This window comes from Tinamus guttatus, unplaced genomic scaffold (assembly GCF_059628265.1).
Source record: "Tinamus guttatus ecotype Peru unplaced genomic scaffold, ASM5962826v1 Tinamus_guttatus_pri_ptg000311l, whole genome shotgun sequence".
Classification (NCBI taxonomy): Eukaryota; Metazoa; Chordata; class Aves; order Tinamiformes; family Tinamidae; genus Tinamus; species Tinamus guttatus.
In genome coordinates, this window is record NW_028288845.1 from 3,312,939 (window position 1) to 3,332,187 (window position 19,249).

General features: G+C 35.2%; 1 protein-coding gene across 8 annotated transcripts in view; it reads left to right on the forward strand.

Annotated features, from left to right (window-relative positions):
- The window catches only part of U2SURP (U2 snRNP associated SURP domain containing), a 38,957-nt gene that overhangs the window by 13,306 nt on the left and 6,402 nt on the right, over positions 1-19,249 (forward strand). For 4 of the 8 annotated variants that reach the window (XM_088528523.1, XM_088528525.1, XM_088528528.1 and 1 more), the window contains 17 exons: positions 492-586; positions 726-761; positions 861-943; positions 1,410-1,575; positions 1,804-2,015; positions 2,985-3,028; positions 6,319-6,423; positions 7,453-7,523; positions 7,609-7,768; positions 8,432-8,594; positions 9,100-9,179; positions 10,155-10,242; positions 11,550-11,672; positions 13,137-13,293; positions 13,673-13,768; positions 14,245-14,311; positions 15,338-15,500. In XM_088528523.1, the coding sequence (XP_088384649.1) occupies positions 492-586; positions 726-761; positions 861-943; positions 1,410-1,575; positions 1,804-2,015; positions 2,985-3,028; positions 6,319-6,423; positions 7,453-7,523; positions 7,609-7,768; positions 8,432-8,594; positions 9,100-9,179; positions 10,155-10,242; positions 11,550-11,672; positions 13,137-13,293; positions 13,673-13,768; positions 14,245-14,311; positions 15,338-15,500 (1,909 nt within the window). Of the gene's footprint in view, positions 1-491; positions 587-725; positions 762-860; positions 944-1,409; positions 1,576-1,803; positions 2,016-2,984; positions 3,029-3,546; positions 3,846-6,318; positions 6,424-7,452; positions 7,524-7,608; positions 7,769-8,431; positions 8,595-9,099; positions 9,180-10,154; positions 10,243-11,549; positions 11,673-13,136; positions 13,294-13,672; positions 13,769-14,244; positions 14,312-15,337; positions 15,501-19,249 lie in introns of those variants that run through there. The other 4 variants (XM_088528524.1, XM_088528527.1, XM_088528529.1 and 1 more) reach the window with 3 other exon arrangements.

A 19,249-nucleotide genomic window follows, 5' to 3' on the forward strand; every position in this document is an offset into this window, starting at 1 on the left:
TCACAGAAGTATAAACTGAGATGGGGTCCTGCTAGTGCTGGGCATGACTGAATAGGAGGGTCTGTTGCTCTGCAGAGTGACAGTCTACACAGGTATGGCTAAGAAAGGCAAGAGCAGAAAAGGACAGTAAGGAACTGTGAGTAATTTGACAAGTCATCCAAAAGGTCAATGGGCCTCTCTCAGTTGAATTTGAGGTTCAGATCTTTTTTATTTTTACTCTTTCCTCTTCAGAGCAGAGTTCTTGCTCCCAATTTTATAAACTGGTGCTTGAAGTTAGCCCATTCTGTCTAGGTTTAAAGCACCCTGGCAGTTTGGGTGAGGAAGCATGCATCTGGAGTAGTTTTGGTGCTTAGATTTTTAAAATCTGTTTGGTTAAACAGAATTTGGGATATAGTGGCATTTGATCGCAATGTTAATATTAAAAATTCGTACTTGTAATTTTTTTGAACAATTTCAGAGATACTAAGTTGCATTGAATTTTTTTTTTATAGAATACAAGAGGAGCGCGATGAAAGACATAAAACAAAAGGTAGATTGAGTCGTTTTGAGCCACCTCAGTCAGATTCAGATGGCCAGCGTCGTTCAAGTAAGTAGCTGTTTTTATTTTTGGTCTAGAAAACTTGGAGACAATATTTTTATATATGTGTAGACATATACATACACTTTATTGATTTTTTGTTGTTGTTTTTGTTGTTGTTTTTGTGTGTGTGTGTTTGTTTATTTAGTGGATGCTCCTTCAAGAAGAAACAGATCGTCTGGTGGTAATATAGATTCTTTTTTCATTCAGTGCAGTGTTGTTGTTTAGGTGCATGTGAAGTTTGACCTGTGTGACTTTTATTTCCTGTTTTTGTTCATTGTAGTGCTGGATGATTATGCACCAGGGTCGCATGATGTTGGAGATCCAAGCACAACAAATTTGTATCTTGGAAACATTAATCCTCAAGTAAGTTTTGAGCCAAGTAGTTAAGTGCAGCATTGGCATGTTTGGGCCCAATTACGTTTTTTCAGTAGCTATTTTTTCTATAATTAGTTTATTTTAAATCGTATGCATAGGTTTAAACCCATATACTAGATACAGCAATGACTGTAGAGGCAGTATTCATTTGAGTAAATGCTCTGTACACGGAACTGCAGAAGGTAATTTCCGCTGAGCATTTTTGCTTTTAGTAACTGACAGTCGTAACATTTTTTGTCCATAGATAGCTACTTTTCAGAAGAATCATATCTCTTCGAAAACTGACTGTGACTAGGTTATATACTTATTTTAAGGCAGGTTTTATTGGGAAGGTGTTTATGAATAACATTGTTCCTGTTTATGAAGAAAATAAGAAAAAACTTAGATTTTGAACATTAATGTGAATGTAGAAATACAGTAGATTATTTCAATTTTTGCCCTTTTTTCCTTGCAGATGAATGAAGAGATGTTATGTCAAGAATTTGGACGTTTCGGACCATTAGCAAGTGTCAAAATTATGTGGCCAAGAACTGATGAAGAAAGAGCAAGAGAAAGAAACTGTGGCTTTGTTGCCTTTATGAACAGGAGAGATGCTGAAAGAGCGTTAAAGAATTTAAACGGTGAACATATTTTTCAGTTCTGGACTGTAGTTACCATTGTAGAAATAATTAATGCAATAGGCTTTTATTTACGTAAGATATAGTTTGGTAGATATGTGAACGAACAATGTAAGCAGGAGTTGATAAACTTGGGGAAATGCATCTAAACACTGCATATACAAGGAGAAATACACAGGTGCAGATCTAATTTATAACATGACCTTTTCCCTTTTTTTCTCCTTTTTCTAGGCAAGATGATTATGTCCTTTGAAATGAAGCTGGGCTGGGGCAAAGCTGTACCTATACCACCGCATCCAATATATATTCCACCTTCCATGATGGAGCATACACTTCCACCACCTCCATCAGGACTGCCTTTCAATGCCCAGCCTAGGGAGAGGTTGAAGAATCCTAATGCTCCAATGTTACCCCCACCCAAAAACAAGGAAGATTTTGAGAAGGTAACTTTAAAAGTACCCTGGGCCATATCTCATGTTAAATACTACATCTATGACAGTATTTCAGTGGCTTCCCAGATTTACATTGTTCAGGCTGACTTAGGCAGCCCTTAGTATACAAACTCACTGGATCCCTGCTGTAGTCCAAGGGAACCTACTTACTGAAACATTGTCTCATGTCTGTGTTAGGCCACAGTACTGGGTCTTGACTTATTTTTAGTGATGCTTTAAATCTGGCTATCATTTTCCCCCTCCAGGCTCCCTGGATTTTTTTCTCCTACGTCCCCCTCTTTTGTTGGCTGCCAGATTGCAGTATCTAAATTATTTCTTTAGAGAAAATACTACGTTTTAATCCGGGTACTTTGTTTTTACACTAGAGAAGTTAGTGTATTTTGTATTAGAAGATAATTAGTCCAGACCTCAAATCAGTATTTTAGGCTATTTATGGAATCAGTTTTCAGACTTCTCTTTGTTTTTAGAATGTTAGCTGAGGGAGTAAAAGTGAAGGGTAAGTATCTTGTAATCACAAACCAATTTTATTTACATTACCAATTTTATTTACGTTTGTAAGAATTTGTTGATTCTTTGAATGACACTTTAATGTGAGGATTGGCTTTTTTAAGACTTGGGAATGCAGTAATACCTAAGTGATCCAAGTCAAATAGTTTAGAATGGCTTCATAAGTTTAAAAACTCCTTTCTTAATTATATTCAGTGTAGTACCTATTCAGTGCATCAATGTACATTCTGACAGGAATGTTCTGATACTTTGCAATTAGTGAACCTTTATGGTTCACTGACACAACCATTTGCATTTAATGTAATTGCTTAGTTATAACTTCACAGCAGTGATTGCCTGCCAAACTTGTGATAGATGTGTAGTATTTTCATTGCATATGTATATTTTTGCTTGTTACTTGTTAACAATACTCACATATTCTATGTTTATTATCTGATGTGACTTCATATACAGACTCTGTCGCAAGCCATAGTCAAAGTGGTTATCCCAACAGAAAGGTACATGTTTTTCTTTATTATTACTGATCTAAATATAGAAAATTTCCCCTTCGGAATTTTAAAGAAAAATTGTGATGTTGAGGAAAAGGTAATGGCTTGACTGAGCAATGGTTCTTTCATAACACTCAGAAAGGTGTATTTTTTATTGTATATTATGCTTTTTTCAGGAGCTTTATTTTTAGCAAGGAATAGATTTAAGTATTTAATCTTTTGTGTTTGAACACTAGAAATAGGTGCAGGGTAATTTTGTCAGTGAAAATAGTGAGAAATAGCTTATCTTAATGATCCTTTATGGGTCTTTAAATATATGGGTACCTTATAGCTAGAACATTGCTGTATCCAGTTTGGGCTGTAGTGTTTTTTTATTTTGATTTTTTCTTTAATTGTACAATTTCTAACTAATGCAGTTGATCCCAATAAGTGGTTTTTTTTTTTCTTTTTTTTTTTTGATGGGCAATAATTCTGGTCACTGAAGAAGGTAGTTCAGCAATTGAAGGATATATATATATATATATTTTTTTTTTTCATTTTTGGTCCCTGTCGGTGCTTCTCTCTTTGCACATGTTTAGGTACACTCTTGCTCAGCTAAGCTAAAACCTTTTCCCAGACATAGGAACACAACACTGTTTTAAAAGTTTTTTTAAAAAAAAAAAAACAAAGTAAGAAAACAAAACAGAAACAAAAACACAAAGACTACCAAATTCTCTTTGACATTGGCCTTGGTGAGCAACACCAGCTGAACTGTCTGCGGCAGCGGGGGACCAGGAAAACATCATGGGATGGATTGGGAAAGTATACAGTTTTTGACCAGACATTGGTACGATCGGCTCCAATAAATGTGGTTTTATTATAACTGAAAGCCTTTTTTTTTTTTTTTTTTTTTGTTGGCCAACTTAAGCTAAATGACATTTTTAAGTAATGCACTTAGACTCTCATCTTTTTCTTTTACTACACTGTTTTAATTGTCACAAAGTAGTCCCATTTTGGTGTGTATGGGGGGAGAGAACATTGGTAATGCTAGTTAAATTAGTATATTGACTTATTTGTCTGAGATGTGCAAGTGCACCAGCAATTTTGATAGAAGTTCAGCACAGTTCGGAATAGTTTGGTTGAGTAGTGACATGGAATAGTTAGTGACCAGCACAAATCTTTCATAATATTGAAATATGAATCATAGATAAAGTATTTATAAAACTGTACTTTTTATAGTGCAATTAACTTTCAGAGAAATATATGCTTCCATTTTATTTACTGTAGCATTTTCAAAGGTCATATGGTAAGAAACTCATGTTAATTGAATTGTATTTGAAAGTATCTTGAATTCATTTTTCTTTAGATTCCTGATGACAACTTTTAGATTATTTTAGTGTATCATATCATGCAAAAACTTGTAACTGATTATTGCACTTAACTGTGCTCATTTATGTTTGAAAATTTTAAAAATCGTTTGAAAATATTTCTTATTTCTTAACACTAACAAAACAGAAAATACTGAGTGTGCGCAATCAAGATTTCTCAGAAATTCTCTTTCAAGTCATAATGTCTTATATGCCAGAATGCAAGTAATAACCTCTTTCATATACGTGGTTTACTGAATCTTTTTTACACATCAGAGAGGTTTGCAAAGGCAGTGTTCTTGACAAACAGCTGCTCTTGCGCAACCTCATTGCACTGGATGGAAGAACAACTGGATGAAATCCAGTGGCATGGTTCTGCAGGAACATGGGCCAAAAATGTTCGTATTGAGCTAGCCTTAAAATCTGTGCATGTTTCAAACTGAAAGGCTTGGAAGCTAACTATATTTTTTATTTTTTTTTCTGAATGACATTTTCAAATACAGTTCATCTAACAAAAAAAAAGTCTTGCTCTTCAGACTTTGGGAACACTGCTTTAAATAAAATGGCTGCTGAATTATTGAATGTCCTTTTTCTGGGATTGTAGAAAGCAAAAAGAAATGAGGTGTGGGTATGTGTTGCTCTTTTGTGTGATAATTGAGGGAAATGTAGTTTTAATACTTAGTAGAACACAATCGCCAGAGCATTTGCCAGGTTTGCACATGGTAGGGGCACACTTTTTATTAGTAAGTTTTTAAATTGTAAACAATTTTTTCATCTAGTACTTTATATATGTGGCAGACTTCGAATATTCCCAGTGATTGAAAACAATCACCCAATGACCTTTGTTGCTTAGTAATGGAAAATTCTGCAGCTTTGCAATATGACAATTTTTTGATTTCTGTAACTTAAAATTTGCTAGAAAGAAGTTTTAGATGATACATATAAAGAACCAATATTCTTTTGTTACATCTAAAATATTCAATTAAAAAAGTAAAAATCTGCACTCTTTCGTTTGCATCACATTCGAAGGACACATGCTGTGAAGCTTTTGATACCTGTAGACTAGCCTGTATTTGAAAATTTAGTATCCTTTTTTTTTTTCCCCAAAATAATCACCAAAGTTTGGAAATTCAAGATCGTAATTATTTGTAAAGCTTATACAGCTGTCTCCTTTTAGTATACTTTCAAGTGGATCTGTATTTTCAAATGCTCTTTGAAAATGTACGCTGCGCATGTGCTGCTCACGTGTCTCAGGATGTTGTGCTGAATGAAATGAATGCAAATTTTTATTTTTTTAATTTTGATTTTGTTCAGTTGTGTGTATGAGGTAGGAAGCATTGAATGATATGGCATGGAATGAGGGACAGTTTTGTTCTGTTGGCGCCCAGCTTAGTCTTGGCCAAAAGGACTGTATTTTAATAAAATCGCTGCCATATTTGGCATCAGGAAAGATATTTACTTTTCCTTTTGTATTTGAAAAGCTTGAAAGCTGAATGCAGTTTCTGTTAAATATATGAAAAGATTTGTTTAGTTTTGAGCATAATATTTAGCCATGTGTGCATCAGTAGAACTTTGGTTAACACTTTCCTATATGATCTAGATAATTTAGATGAGGGCTTACTGATTTTATTAGATAGATGTACATTGGTGTTTGGGTGTTTTTCCTAAGGGTTATTAAATTTTCACAAAGCAAGAGATGGTAGTAGGCTAAACTGTGGAAATTCAGGAATTCTCTTAAATCTTCACTCCACCCCTCTTGGGCATGTTTTCCTTGTAGAATGCCCGTGTCTATGTAAGGCAATAATATTACTCCATGTTATCTTATCTTCTATACTGTTTTCTGAAAAACACAGCAAAATAATCTCCTGCACAGTTGTAGTATCTTAGGTGGAGTGTAGTTTTACATAGTGTTAGGTCTGAATCAATTTTTCTTTAACTGTGTTGTTGTTGTAGGAATTTGCTCGCTTTGATACATCGAATGATAGAGTTTGTCGTACGGGAGGGGCCCATGTTTGAAGCCATGATCATGAATCGAGAAATCAACAATCCGATGTTCAGGTGCTTATATTTTTCTTTCGGTTTAAATAGCAGGAATTGTTTTAGCTGTTGCTAATAGTTTGCATTCTAAAAAGCTCTCAGTGTTTGCAAATTATATATTAAAAAAAAGGGGGGGAGAGGAATACCCGTGCTTTCCAATTATTAGTACTGATGTACGTAACCTTTCACATGATGTTTAACTCCTGTGTGTCTGAGGGATCTAAAGTCATTAATGGCAGTTACACACTTTTTTAAAAGGCAATGTTAAGCCCAGCCTTCCTCGAGTCTCGTCTGCAATCTTTATCAAGACCTGGCGGTCATTTCTTGTCCTCGTTGCAAGTAGAATTAAACTTCAGCTGTCACAGTGAAGTTGTCAGAATTTCCAGCTTTTGTCCTTGCTTCAATAAAAAAGATTTTAGTACTTTGTGAGATGTAGTCTCTGAACAACTTTATTTCAAGGAAGTATTGACTGACCTTACACAAACATTTTATCTGCAGTAAGGTCAAAATGTTTGTGTGTTTTGTTTTATTTTTGTTTTGTTTAAAATACAAATTGAGTGTATAGGGGAAAAAAATGATCTTTTTGTTTATGTTTTTTTTTTTTTTAATGATCCTGATTTTTTAATCAGTTTTCTGACAGAGTTTGCTGTTAGGAAACATCAATTCCCTTAGTATGGTATCTGAATAGCTGCACTGTATGCCTATGAGTTCCTCCACTGTTTGAGTTGTGATTGCTCCGATAGTAGCTCTTCACATGGATTCTCCTATATTACTGTGTGGTAGCACTCATTTCTTGACAGATATACTGTGCCTCTGGGTAACTCTGTATTTTATTTTGTAGATTGAGAGGAGTTATTTTTTCTGGGTGTGCACAGCTGTGCTACAGGTGTTCATGGTTTTAGCTATTTTGGTTTTGCTCAGCAGTGATGCTGGGATTGTGGACAAGGGTCGTGTATTGGTTCATTTTGCTTGATTGCTTCCTTTGAAATTGCACTTCAGTTAAATTCGTTTGTAACATAATTTATGTCTTCTCTTTTCTCTTTGGTTTAGGTTTTTATTTGAAAACCAGACTCCAGCGCATGTATACTATAGGTGGAAGCTTTATTCAATTCTCCAGGCAAGTAACATTTTAGAGGCAGTACATACCTTTAAGCACAGTAAGATAAAAATATGCCAAAATATCAGTATTTTGTTCTTTTTAGGGAGATGCTCCGACCAAGTGGAGGACAGAAGATTTCCGTATGTTCAAAAATGGATCATTTTGGAGGCCACCGCCATTAAATCCATATCTCCATGGGATGTCAGAAGAACAAGAAACAGAAGCATTTGTAGAGGAACCTAACAAGAAGGGTGCACTTAAGGAAGAGTATGAACTTTTAGCAATTTCTACTGCTGTCTTAACAGCTAATAATCTTTTCTGTGCTTTTGTTGTTTTGTCATCCCTAAAATGTTACAATGCTTGTCACAATATTAATTAGAAGCTCTTTTAATCTCGAGGTCTGCATTATATTATTGCGTTTTGAATGATACTTATGGCTAAATACTGTATGAATTTTGTTGAACTCACCGTCTTTGAGCAGTGAGAACTTGCAATCCAATTGGTATTAGCCATTTGTTTGAAAGGGATTGGATGAGATTTTTTTCCTGTTTCATGTTCCCATCTGTTGGTGGGAAAATAATATGTATCTCAACATTATAAAAATCTAATGAAATAATATTTTATTGATGTTGTTTGTCAGAAATTAAAGTGCAGAGCAGCTGTTAATAAGCAGGAAGAGAAGGAGCAGCAGAGTTGTTTGTGTGTTATGCGTGGTGGTGATAGCTATGTTAGCAGAAATACACACATATACGTATAGCTATCATTGTTCCTATTTTGTTCTTAGCCTGCAGTTTTTTAATTTTTTGTTCTTTTTATTATAATTAATGATGACACCAGTCATGGTTCTGGAATGTTTAATACGTAATTTATTCCTTGTATCTTCGAAGTACTGTGTTTTTTACTGAAAGTATTGCATCTGTAATATTTCAGACAGAGAGACAAATTGGAGGAAATTCTGCGTGGATTAACACCTCGTAAGAACGATATTGGTGATGCAATGGTTTTCTGTCTAAATAATGCGGAAGCTGCAGAAGAAATTGTAGATTGCATTACAGAGTCATTGTCCATTTTGAAGACTCCTCTTCCTAAGAAGGTATAGAGAATTTATGTAACTATAGTTGTTGTGGTTTTGGAGGACAGCTTACTTAACAGCTCGTGCGTCTAATTTACAAGCTGTGTTTCAGGCAGCGTTAAACTTGTGTATCAAGAGCTTGAACTTAAGCACACATGTTTTCTGTGAGGTTTTGTGATAAATATTTATTCATGCTGGGCCTTCTTGTAGCTAATACTCTGCTCTGATTTTGAGAACACCAGAATAGCCTGTCCAAAGATAAGAAATTAAATTTGCAAAGCTTTGTGAGGCTTTGTGAGGAATACCCTTTATGAGGAGGGTATTCCATGTTACAGCTGTAGTGCATCTTGCGTGATAGTTGCTAATTGTGCATCGGTATCTTTATTAACAGTATGGCTGTTGCCCTTGTGTAGTCGTAACTCCTAATAGATAGTTTAAATCATTTTGTATCACTTCAGGGGAATGATTATATTTTTATGATAATTTAAACTTAAGGTTGTATTAATTTGAGCATTCTCTATTTTAGATTGCAAGACTGTATCTGGTGTCAGACGTGTTATACAACTCCTCAGCTAAAGTCGCCAATGCTTCCTATTATAGGAAATTGTAAGTACCGTATTTTGGGTGCTTAGTTGCAAAAGTGTAAGACTTATATTCAGTCTTACGTACTTGTTTGCATAAATGTGGTAGTAGATAAATGATTAAATGCGTCTCAGTAACACTGATCAAGTAAGACACTGATGATACGTCTTTTTTCTGTGAAAATATATGTTATACAGCACATTAGAATATAAATGAATGCAGTTGATACTTTGGGGTAAAAGAAACCACATGCAAGTGACCATTTCTGTGGAACCTCACAGAGGTGAGAACCCACATGTACCTCTTTACAGAAAGAGGTGTAGGTTGTAGATGATGTTGTAGTTAATATATAGCAAAATAATCCAGACAAACTTTTTTTTTAAGAATTTTTCTAATAGAGTTTATGATTATATTATGGTAAAATGAATTTATTTTAACATGATGGGAAATATTCAGCATGTTGTAAAACTCTAGAGATTTCAGATGGCATTTCATGTTGCAACACTTGTTCACTGTGCCAGTTGTTGTTGCACATTGTGAGAGAAGCTCCAGAGAAACTAGGAAGGTGTTACTCGCTGTGCTTTCCTCGAGGGCCTCGCTGAGTTATTTAAATTGAAAACATAACTATGTGTGGGTTTTTTTTTTCTTTTTCTTTTTTCTTGGTTGTTTACTTTAAGCAAATTGAATCTTGAGAGAATACTGGTTTTTACTGGTTTTATGTAAGTCTGTAAAACTCCTTTTATCCTCCTCCAATGTTTTCAGGCTGTATAAAGAGACTACAGCAGATGTGAATATCACACTTCACAGTTCTGTTGTTTTCAAAGGTGATTAAATATATAATAATCATATTTGCTTTGTAGTTTAGTTCACGACTACTTTAGGGATCAAAGCCTAGTCCTTTTGACTCCTTTGTTCCAGGTACTTTTTATGAATTATGTATGTCCGGAGAATACTTACATTACCAAGTTTAACCAAAGAAATGTATATGTTTAATTCTAGTTTTGAAACAAAATTATGTCAGATATTCTCTGATCTCAATGCTACTTACCGTACAATACAAGGCCATTTACAGTCTGAAAATTTCAAGGTATGTATTTTGTTGTTCTCTACCTGACATTGAAGTCAAATGAATAGATGTTCCTGCACAAGAGTTTGCATTCTATCATACGTGACGTAAAACTCGAGCTTTCCAATTAAAGTTTTTTTTTTTTTCTTACTCAAAGATGAAAAATTAGTCAAGACTTTAAAAATTATTGAAGGAGAAGTCAATTTTATATTAGAAACTTTTTGCCTCAGGGAGAAAAAAAGTATGTTAGGAACAAAACTGTCTTGGAACAGATCAAATGCACCAGTAGATGTATAGTTGTGGATCTGGGAGGTTATCCAATACTTGAATTTCGCCAAAAAGGTCTTGCCTTTTTTTTTTTTTTTTTTTTTTTTTTTTTAAAGCTTTTTAATTATTTTGGACCACTCTAGGTCTCAGTTTGGGGAATAAATTTGGGCTTCCCGATGTGGGAAGAAACTGATGGCAACATAAAAATACGTTATAGTGCTTTTGCTGATAATTTGTTTGAGGTCTACTAAGCAGACCTATCCATGGCTGGGTGAAAGTGATTTTTCTAGGTGTTTGGTGCTCTGCTTCTTGCCATTCTCATATAGGTACTCAGCCCTGCTCTTTCTGCTCTTGTTTTTAAAAATGCCTCTGCAACTCTTTTTAGCAGAGGGTTAAATATGAAGTTTCCAGGACAATTAGTTTTTCTGTATTGGATGTTTTTACTTTCCCTGGTTTCTCTACCTTCTCCTCTCCTGTACTAAATCAGTTGTCATAAAAGCTAAGTGATATCTACTATTCAGAAAAACACCGAGTTATATGGTAATCATGGGTGGTGTGGGTATGTATGTATATACTCTTCAACGTACATTCCCAGCTGCATTTAATGTGTCAAGTATGCACTGTAGCCCATGATCTCAAGTGTAACTTGTGTTTACCTCCCCCCCCCAATCAAAATTTCAGTAATTTCAGTTATATGAAAAAGCTAGTGTTCTTTTTCTTTAATTGTTCGTTTTTTCTCCTATGAAAGTAGCTTGTGCTATATTTAGGAGAAATGCTGGCTTTGAACATCTGAGGAGATTGAAAGTTGCCATTGGTATAGGAGCTGTGAGAAGCTGAAATTGATTATGTAACATGAACTTAAAGGAAAACGCAAAACACAAGTGAGATTAAGAAAAGCAGCTCAATTTTAAATTTACTAGTCTTTCCCAGTATAGTATCATTGTAATATATCCCAGTCTGGAACTTCCTTGTTTTACGCTGTAGCAAACTATAGTGCTATTTCTCATAAATCAAAATCTTTTATTAGAAACTTATTAGCATTTCCTTTCTATTGCTTCTAGCAACGGGTAATGACCTGCTTTCGAGCATGGGAAGACTGGGCCATCTATCCAGAGCCATTTTTGATCAAACTACAGAATATTTTCTTGGGACTTGTAAATATCATGGAAGACAAAGAAACAGAGGTAAGTGATTTGCATGGTCCATAGTGGTGATGCTGTGGATGGCAAGTTAAAGCTGTAAACATGCAGTGGAGTTGGCAGGGGTTATTTCAACATAACTGCTAGGGTGAATTCAGCTCTGCTTTGTTGGAAGAATTTGCAGTTTATGGATTTTGACTAATCTGGATGGTATGACATGCTTAAATGGTGGAACAGCTCCCAATCTTTGCTCTTAACATATCTTAAGATATGTTCGATTATCAATATTGTTTGATCTGTTTCTGCACTTATGGCTTCAAGTTTAGGTGCTGTGGTGGAATTACATTGTGAAAGCATTTCAGAGCAAAGATTAGTACAGAATGATAGGCATTTGCTTTATGTTGGAAATACCCTAATGACAGTAATTTTTGAGGTAGAATTACAGGTATTTTTCCTTAGAATTCAAAGCAGTTTGGGCATCTCATAACTTGGCCCATTCTCTTCACCTTCTTTGCATTGGATTTAGTAGAGCCCTCTGAGCTTCCTTAGTTTGAAAGGGAGGAAGGATCGTTTGCACTTTGGATGTTCTGTTCTGATCATTGTGTTATGTTAGAGCAGCTAGTTGCCAGCTTTCTAGTTATATTGTAGCATTTACGTTTTCTTTGGCAGAGATTATTTTTAACAGGCTATTTAGGGAGCTTTGTTGAGGTAATGACATGTATAATTTATTATTTAATATTTTAAAACTTTGTGCTTAAAATTTTCAGGAACACCGTTAGTGCTAAGTGCCAAGTACCAATCTGTCTACAGTTTCATATGTGTCTTATTTAAATAAAACCAAGATAGAACCAGTAAATAGATGTATGTTTAGAATAAGCTCATTTTGTAACTGCAAAAATGTGGCTTTCAGTGAACTACAGTGTAATTGGAAGGTTAGTTATTTCCCTTGTAACAATAATGCCAGGAAAATATATACACAGGAAGGAGAGCGCCTGTACATGTAAGTGTGTATTTCGTTTACATGTGTTTACATGGTATATGTACTTATACTGAAGAGTTTATTTCTGTCTGTTTTTCGGTTAGCAAGCTGTCAGGAAGTCTTCCATGTGTTGCAAGTGTACATCAGACTTATTTAAATGTGATTAGCTCATTTCAAGCTAGTTCTCAAGTTTATATGTTTTATTCTTTTTGGATATATTTCTTGGAAAATCTCCTGTACCTTGTGGACAAATTCCAAGTTCTTCTTTACCATTTCATATAAGAGTATATTGTAGTTTCTTTTTCTTCTGAAGTAGAAGCAGTTCTACTGGGAGGCAAAAATCATGTTCAAATTGGGAGGAAGGAGCTTTATTTCAGTGTTTTTTTTGTTTTGGTTTGTTTGTTTGTTTTTAAGCTCTTGCTTTATATAAATGAAATGTTCCTTAATATAAATGAATTGATAGTTGAAAAGATAAAGGAAAACAATTTAGATCTGTTTCTGAAAGAATTTGATAATCTATTTGTCTATAGGAAGTACCAGATGACCTTGATGGTGCTCCTATTGAGGAAGAGCTTGATGGTGCTCCCCTGGAAGATGTGGATGGAATTCCCATCGATGCTGCTCCTATTGACGATCTTGATGGAGTCCCTATTAAATCACTGGATGATGATCTTGATGGGGTGCCTTGTAAGAAATGGTTCAACTTTACTTGCAATTTAAAGTTTCCGTTTTTGAAGATAGTAGCATTCAAGAATTTGATGAAAAGTTGAATCGATTGTTTCGAATTTATCCACAGAAGAGGTAGTTTATTAAATAGCTTTTATATTGTAATTACATCAGGAGCATAGCAGATTCCTTTTGATGTTATGGGCAAATGCATATCAGGTTGCAAATCCTGTTGAAGTGTGTTTTTATTCCCTTCCTCCCCTGCTTCCTCCACTCCCCTCTGCAAGTAGTGAAATGGCATAATATATTTCAGTATTAAAATCTAACTATTAGTTTGGGGTTTTTAACTTGACGTCTTGAAGAGCTTTGGAAATTAGTTTTCTGCCCTCTCCTTCAACAGTGGATACAGCTGAAGACTCGAAAAAGAATGAGCCGATATTTAAAGTTGCTCCTTCAAAGTGGGAAGCAGTGGATGAATCAGAATTGGAAGCTCAAGGTTAGTTTGCAAATTACTTATTAAGCTGAAACATTTTCCTAGTTAAATTTAAAGTTTAAGGATTTTTTTAATGCCCATTAATCTATTTCATGATAGTTTTTAACAGATCTGTCTAAAATGCTAGTATTTCTTTAGTAATACAGAAAGTTTTTTCAGTTTTCACTTCTTTTTTCATTAAAATTTCTATGAAGAAAGTAGTTTACTCTGTTTTTATTTTCCTAACTCAGTAATTTAGCAATTTTTAAAAATAATTTCCAAATCATTACAAATAACTATTGGAAAAATCTGTCCGATCTTTTTCTCTGAAAGATAAGGTTCTACAAAATGAGAAACACTTGACTGCTTTTGAAGAATTTCTGTGAAATAGTTAGCCTTTGTATTAAAGTGTTAGATGTTTTAAAATGTTATAGTATAGTATGTTTTCAGAGTGATGTGATAGCTTTGTTGTTGTTAAATGATTTTACTTTCTCTTCTAGCTGTTACGACTTCTAAATGGGAGCTTTTTGACCAACATGAAGAATCTGAGGAAGAGGAAATTCCAAAGTAAAGATGAGATTTCTTTTTCTTGTTTCTATTTTACCAGTCTGGCAGGTTTCTTTAAAGACATGCTTTTAAGTGAAATGTACGATTCAACACTAATATGTTTAAAATGTTTTTCTATTAGTCATTTCTAATGACATTGTATTTTGCTAGCACATTATTTAATGAAGTTAATTTTTGCCTACTCTCTTAAAATACAGAGCATTTTAAAAATAGTAAAACTATGTTATTCTGATGGAAACGTTAGCTCTCTGAGGCAGAGTTCCTTTGGAACTCCATGTAAACTGTATATAAGAGCAAACAAAAATGAAAATTTGAAAGTAGGAAAATAAGAAAATGCAGATGATCAGGATCTTAATGATACGTGCTTTTTCAGACACCATAATTCTAATGTGATAATTTATACTCTTCTGCAGAGTTGCTAATTGTAGTGTCTCAATTAATGCTAATTTGGCAACTCATTTAATGTAAGAACTAAGGTAGTATACTACACTCTGGGAAATCTGAATGTCAAAGCTGTATGAATGCATCTGAACATATGCCTTTCTCTTTAGACATAATGTACAGCAAGTAGTGTTCTGATGCATATATTTCTTTGGGTGGTAATAAACCCTGTGCCATCTGTTGTTGCTGATCAGTCTTTTATTATGTTCTTTAAACAATTGAGAGCATCTATTATTAATGCTTTAAACAATTTACTACCTTGTATGTGGTGCTGTAGCACTCTAGTGGCCAATCTGGGAATGTTAACTCTCTGGCATCACTCAGGTTTGCATGAGTGGGGCATTTTGTTGAGGTAGTGGACTTGCTTTGTAACTGCATGTTACTTCTGAATTTGAATTTAAATTTCTGCTTTATTTACATGAGAAGTGTAAATTAACATTTAGTGTTTATAATTCAGATATCTTTCTCACAAATTAATCAGTTTTGTAGCTTCAAAATTTCACATATGATAATATTACCTAATCTCAGTTAGTTTGTTGTCTTAAATACATATGTACCTGTTAATTCTTCTTGTTTTCCCTAAAGTCAAGAAGAAGAAAGTGAAGATGAGGAAGACACTCAAAGTTCTAAATCAGAAGAACAGCACATGTATTCCAATCCTATTAAAGAAGAAATGCCTGAATGCAAATCATCAGTCAAATATTCAGAAATGAGTGAAGAAAAACGTGCCAAACTTCGAGAGATAGAGGTCAGTGTGAGATGTTTTCTTCCAGTCTTCTATCTGCTTGCTATCTTGCCTATTTTTCTACATACAATGGGGAGTTGTTTTTATTGAAATAATTTGTCTTATTATAGAGGACTTTTTAAATCTGATGTATTTTTATAAAGATGTGTTTGTTAACGGCCTTGCATGCCGTCTTTTGCTTTAAAAAAAAGAAAGCAGGAAAAAATGAAAAATTCTATCAGGGAATATTGCAGTCTGAATATTATGTTGCTTTTTTAGTGTCCTTTTTTTCTGTACCACTGGCAGCGGTAGCTTCTTTGGGTTCTTCTACATTTCCCTCTTTGGGTAAATGGGGTTGATTTTTGAATATGGCCTTAATCCTACACCTTTCTTTGCCTCTCTTTCTTTTACCGTGAAGTCCTTTTATCTGTAATTAGTCCACAGACAAGTTGTTCTTTAAACTGTCTTAAGCCAGCAGTCAAAGCTACGGCATAGCCCGCTGATTGTGAAAATCAGCCATTTTAATTGAATTGAATTTTGGTCTATAGCGCTTGCTTGTTCTTTTGTCCTTTCTCCAAGCATAGATGCTAGCACAGCTGTTAAGGTTGATGAGAGGAGATTCTTATACGTTCATGCTCGCTTCCAAGCATGTGGTTATTGAGAAAGAAGGTGACTAGAACTTGAATTTGTTGTGAACTCTGTCAAGTTTTCTCTTGTGCTCTGCAAAAGCAAATTTAAAATAGTAGGTTAATTACCATCTTATTTTCAATGTTTAAAAAAACAGAATGCGCTGAACACTTTTGTACTTTCGTTCACTGCATTGAAATGTTATTAACAGTTCGCTAATCTATTTGTTGCACATATAGGATCTCTAGGTAATAGATTATAATTCAGGTAATACTTTGAATGTGGAAATGTAGCTAGTCATGCTACCACATACTGTTAAGATAGACTAGCAAACTCCTGTAATATTCTGTAAAGATTTTCAAGTTTCTTTTTTTCCATCAATGACAAATGTCAAAAGAGAGTTATCTGCATGTTGCCAAGAAAGGAAGTTATTCCCTTTACTTCAATACAAGCTGCTCTATCAGACCAGATTAAAAGTCCTTTAGTTTAGTGTCCTTTCTTGAGCAGAGGATGCTTTGAGCACAGTGTAAGAACATAATCTCCAGGAGAAGCTCATTACCTGAGGCCTATTCTGGATTTATGAGCCCTCTGTACCTTTATGGAGAAACTGAAGTTCCAGGTAGTCTCTCTTGCTTCCTTGGCTGAATCGTGGGGCCTCTTGTGCAGAATGCTCGTTTTCAGGTATTTGCTAATCGGTCATAAGTCCTCTCTGAGGCTTCTAGTTTGAGTGCAACCCTTTGATTTCTATAAATTATTATTTTTAGCAGTAGCTAGGAAAATGTATGTCTTGATTCAGCGGAGATTTTGGTCCATTTAAAATATCTGAATCTACTTGTGTTTTACACAAAGATGCAACTGCAAGACACATGACTGTGTGTGTGCTTCAACATGTCTGAGTTGTTCTCTTAAGGCAGAAGAGTCATTTGAAATCTGTACATCAGTATAACTGGCATCTGTTAATAGTATTGCAGCTGCAGAAATTCCATTGCCCTTAGACTCAGAAAACTTGAGCTTTCAAAGCAGTTTTGCATTCTCCTCTGCTGCTGGAAAAGTCTCTAGGATTTGTTGTACCTATTGATGGACAGATTATGCTTTAAGGAAAACACAATGATCTGCTCAGAAGTGTGTCCTGTATATGATCATTCTAGATAGAAGTGTAACAATGTGTTAGGTGAGCTAGAAATTTATCATCAAAAATGTGATTAAATTCCTAGGTAATCCTAGTATAAAGTATGCACCTACTTCAAATAAGTTGTGGTTGAACCTGGCCATGTGAATTCTGAGATTACACTACTGTGGAATAACCTCTTTTTAAAAAAGCTTTTTTTCACTCCTGAGAACATTGTTTATGCATGCAGGCAGTATCAGCAGATAAGAAGATCATAAAAAACCATGAGCAATCTTTGAAAACTGATGCATTTTAAGCAAGTGAGGCTACTCACAGAACAGCTGCTTGTGTCAAAATTCTATAAGCAAGGAGCTGTTATCCTTTTCTATTACTTGCAGGCTAACTGGTTGTTCTTGTTTGTATGAAGGCTCAACTTCTAGGAAAATTGGATCTTTTAAATGTCTATTTAACTCTATTCAACTGAGTTTGAGCAGAGGATGGGGAGAATTTCAGAATGAATATTGATAGGCATGAGGTATGTTATTTTTGTTCCCAGTTAAAGCTGGTTCTCTAGAACTTATATGGGATAGCTCCTTGTGTATGATGAGAAATGGGATCCCTGAGTTGGAGCGTTTTGCTAGAGATTGCTCACAGGAATTCCCTGCTGCTTGACATTGCCACGTTGCTGTCTCTGTTAAGAGTGATGCTGCTGAAGGATACTTCTCAATGCTCTTTGGTGTGGGAGACTGCAGTGGTAGAGCACAGTCAAGAAATTAGTATTTCAAAGTTCTGGCACAGGATTTTGAAAACTTTCCCTTTTCTATATCACCGTGCATATTACTGAATCTAGAAATGATCTGGACAAAGCCAACAAATCTCTATGTATGCCTAGGAACAAACGGGCTTAGTAGGTTTTGTCCACTGGACAATAATAGTTAAACAGAATAACTAATTCAATGAGAATAAATTAGTTCTCTCTGAATTAAAGTTCACTAGGTGGAATGCTTGCAACATTCATAAATCAGATGCTCAAGGAGACTTGGTCTGATTTTTAGGAATCCCTGTCTCTTAGAGGGTAGTCTGCAACTGCATGAAATATAAGCATTATCTGTCCTACAATGGATCTGGTACAGCCAGTGTACTAAGAATGGTTGAAAGGAGGTGATCAAACATTAGAAGTTTGTGTGTTAACTCTGAGCAGCAGATTCTGCTGAGAATTCTTTTCTGGACATTGGTACCCAAGTCATCATCTTTGTAGAACACAGTGGCCATGTGAGCGTTCCAGAGCATGGAACGCATGATAGTGCAGTGTTCTGAAGAAAATGACTGTGCATCAGGCTGTGGAATGAGCTGACCTAACTGTTCACCTCTGCTGAAAGGAAACATCCTGGTCCTAGCCGAGCTCTGACATTCTCTGATCCTCTGTCTGGACTGATACTACTCACTAATTCACCGGAAAAATGCAGCGGGTTGGGGAGCTGGGACACTTATGATGGAACAGTGAATTCATCTGACTCCTGGAAGGCTCAGACAAGCACTGCAGCTGGTGCAAAAGGGTGGAGAAGGAGTCCTTTGCCTGGATTCCTAAGCCTGATACTGAATTCCTGGTTACACTTTCATTTACATTACTTTGAGCTATTCTGCTATGCTTCCTCACTTTCAATATATGGTTAAACAGTGGTGGTCTTGAAGCTTTGTTGGCCAGAAGTCTTGTAGGAGATGTGTGAGGTTGTGTTGTTTTGAGCTTTGGGTTGTTTTTTTTGTTTGTTTGTTTGTTTGTTTTTCAATTGAGTGAGTTAATTGGGAAAACAGTAAAAGATCCTATGGACATACTCATTCCGTGTTAACCTGAGATGATGAGCTAAGCTTCTTCTGTTCTCATGTTTGGTACTGAACTTGTTAAGAAGCTAATGGTCTTGTGGTTTGCTTGATAGTAGAGAATGCAGCTGATCTTGCTCTTACCAAAACAAGAGGAACAGGGTGACACTGAATGTACTGTTTCGAGGGGTGTTCTATCTTTTGAAATGTCTGTATTTGT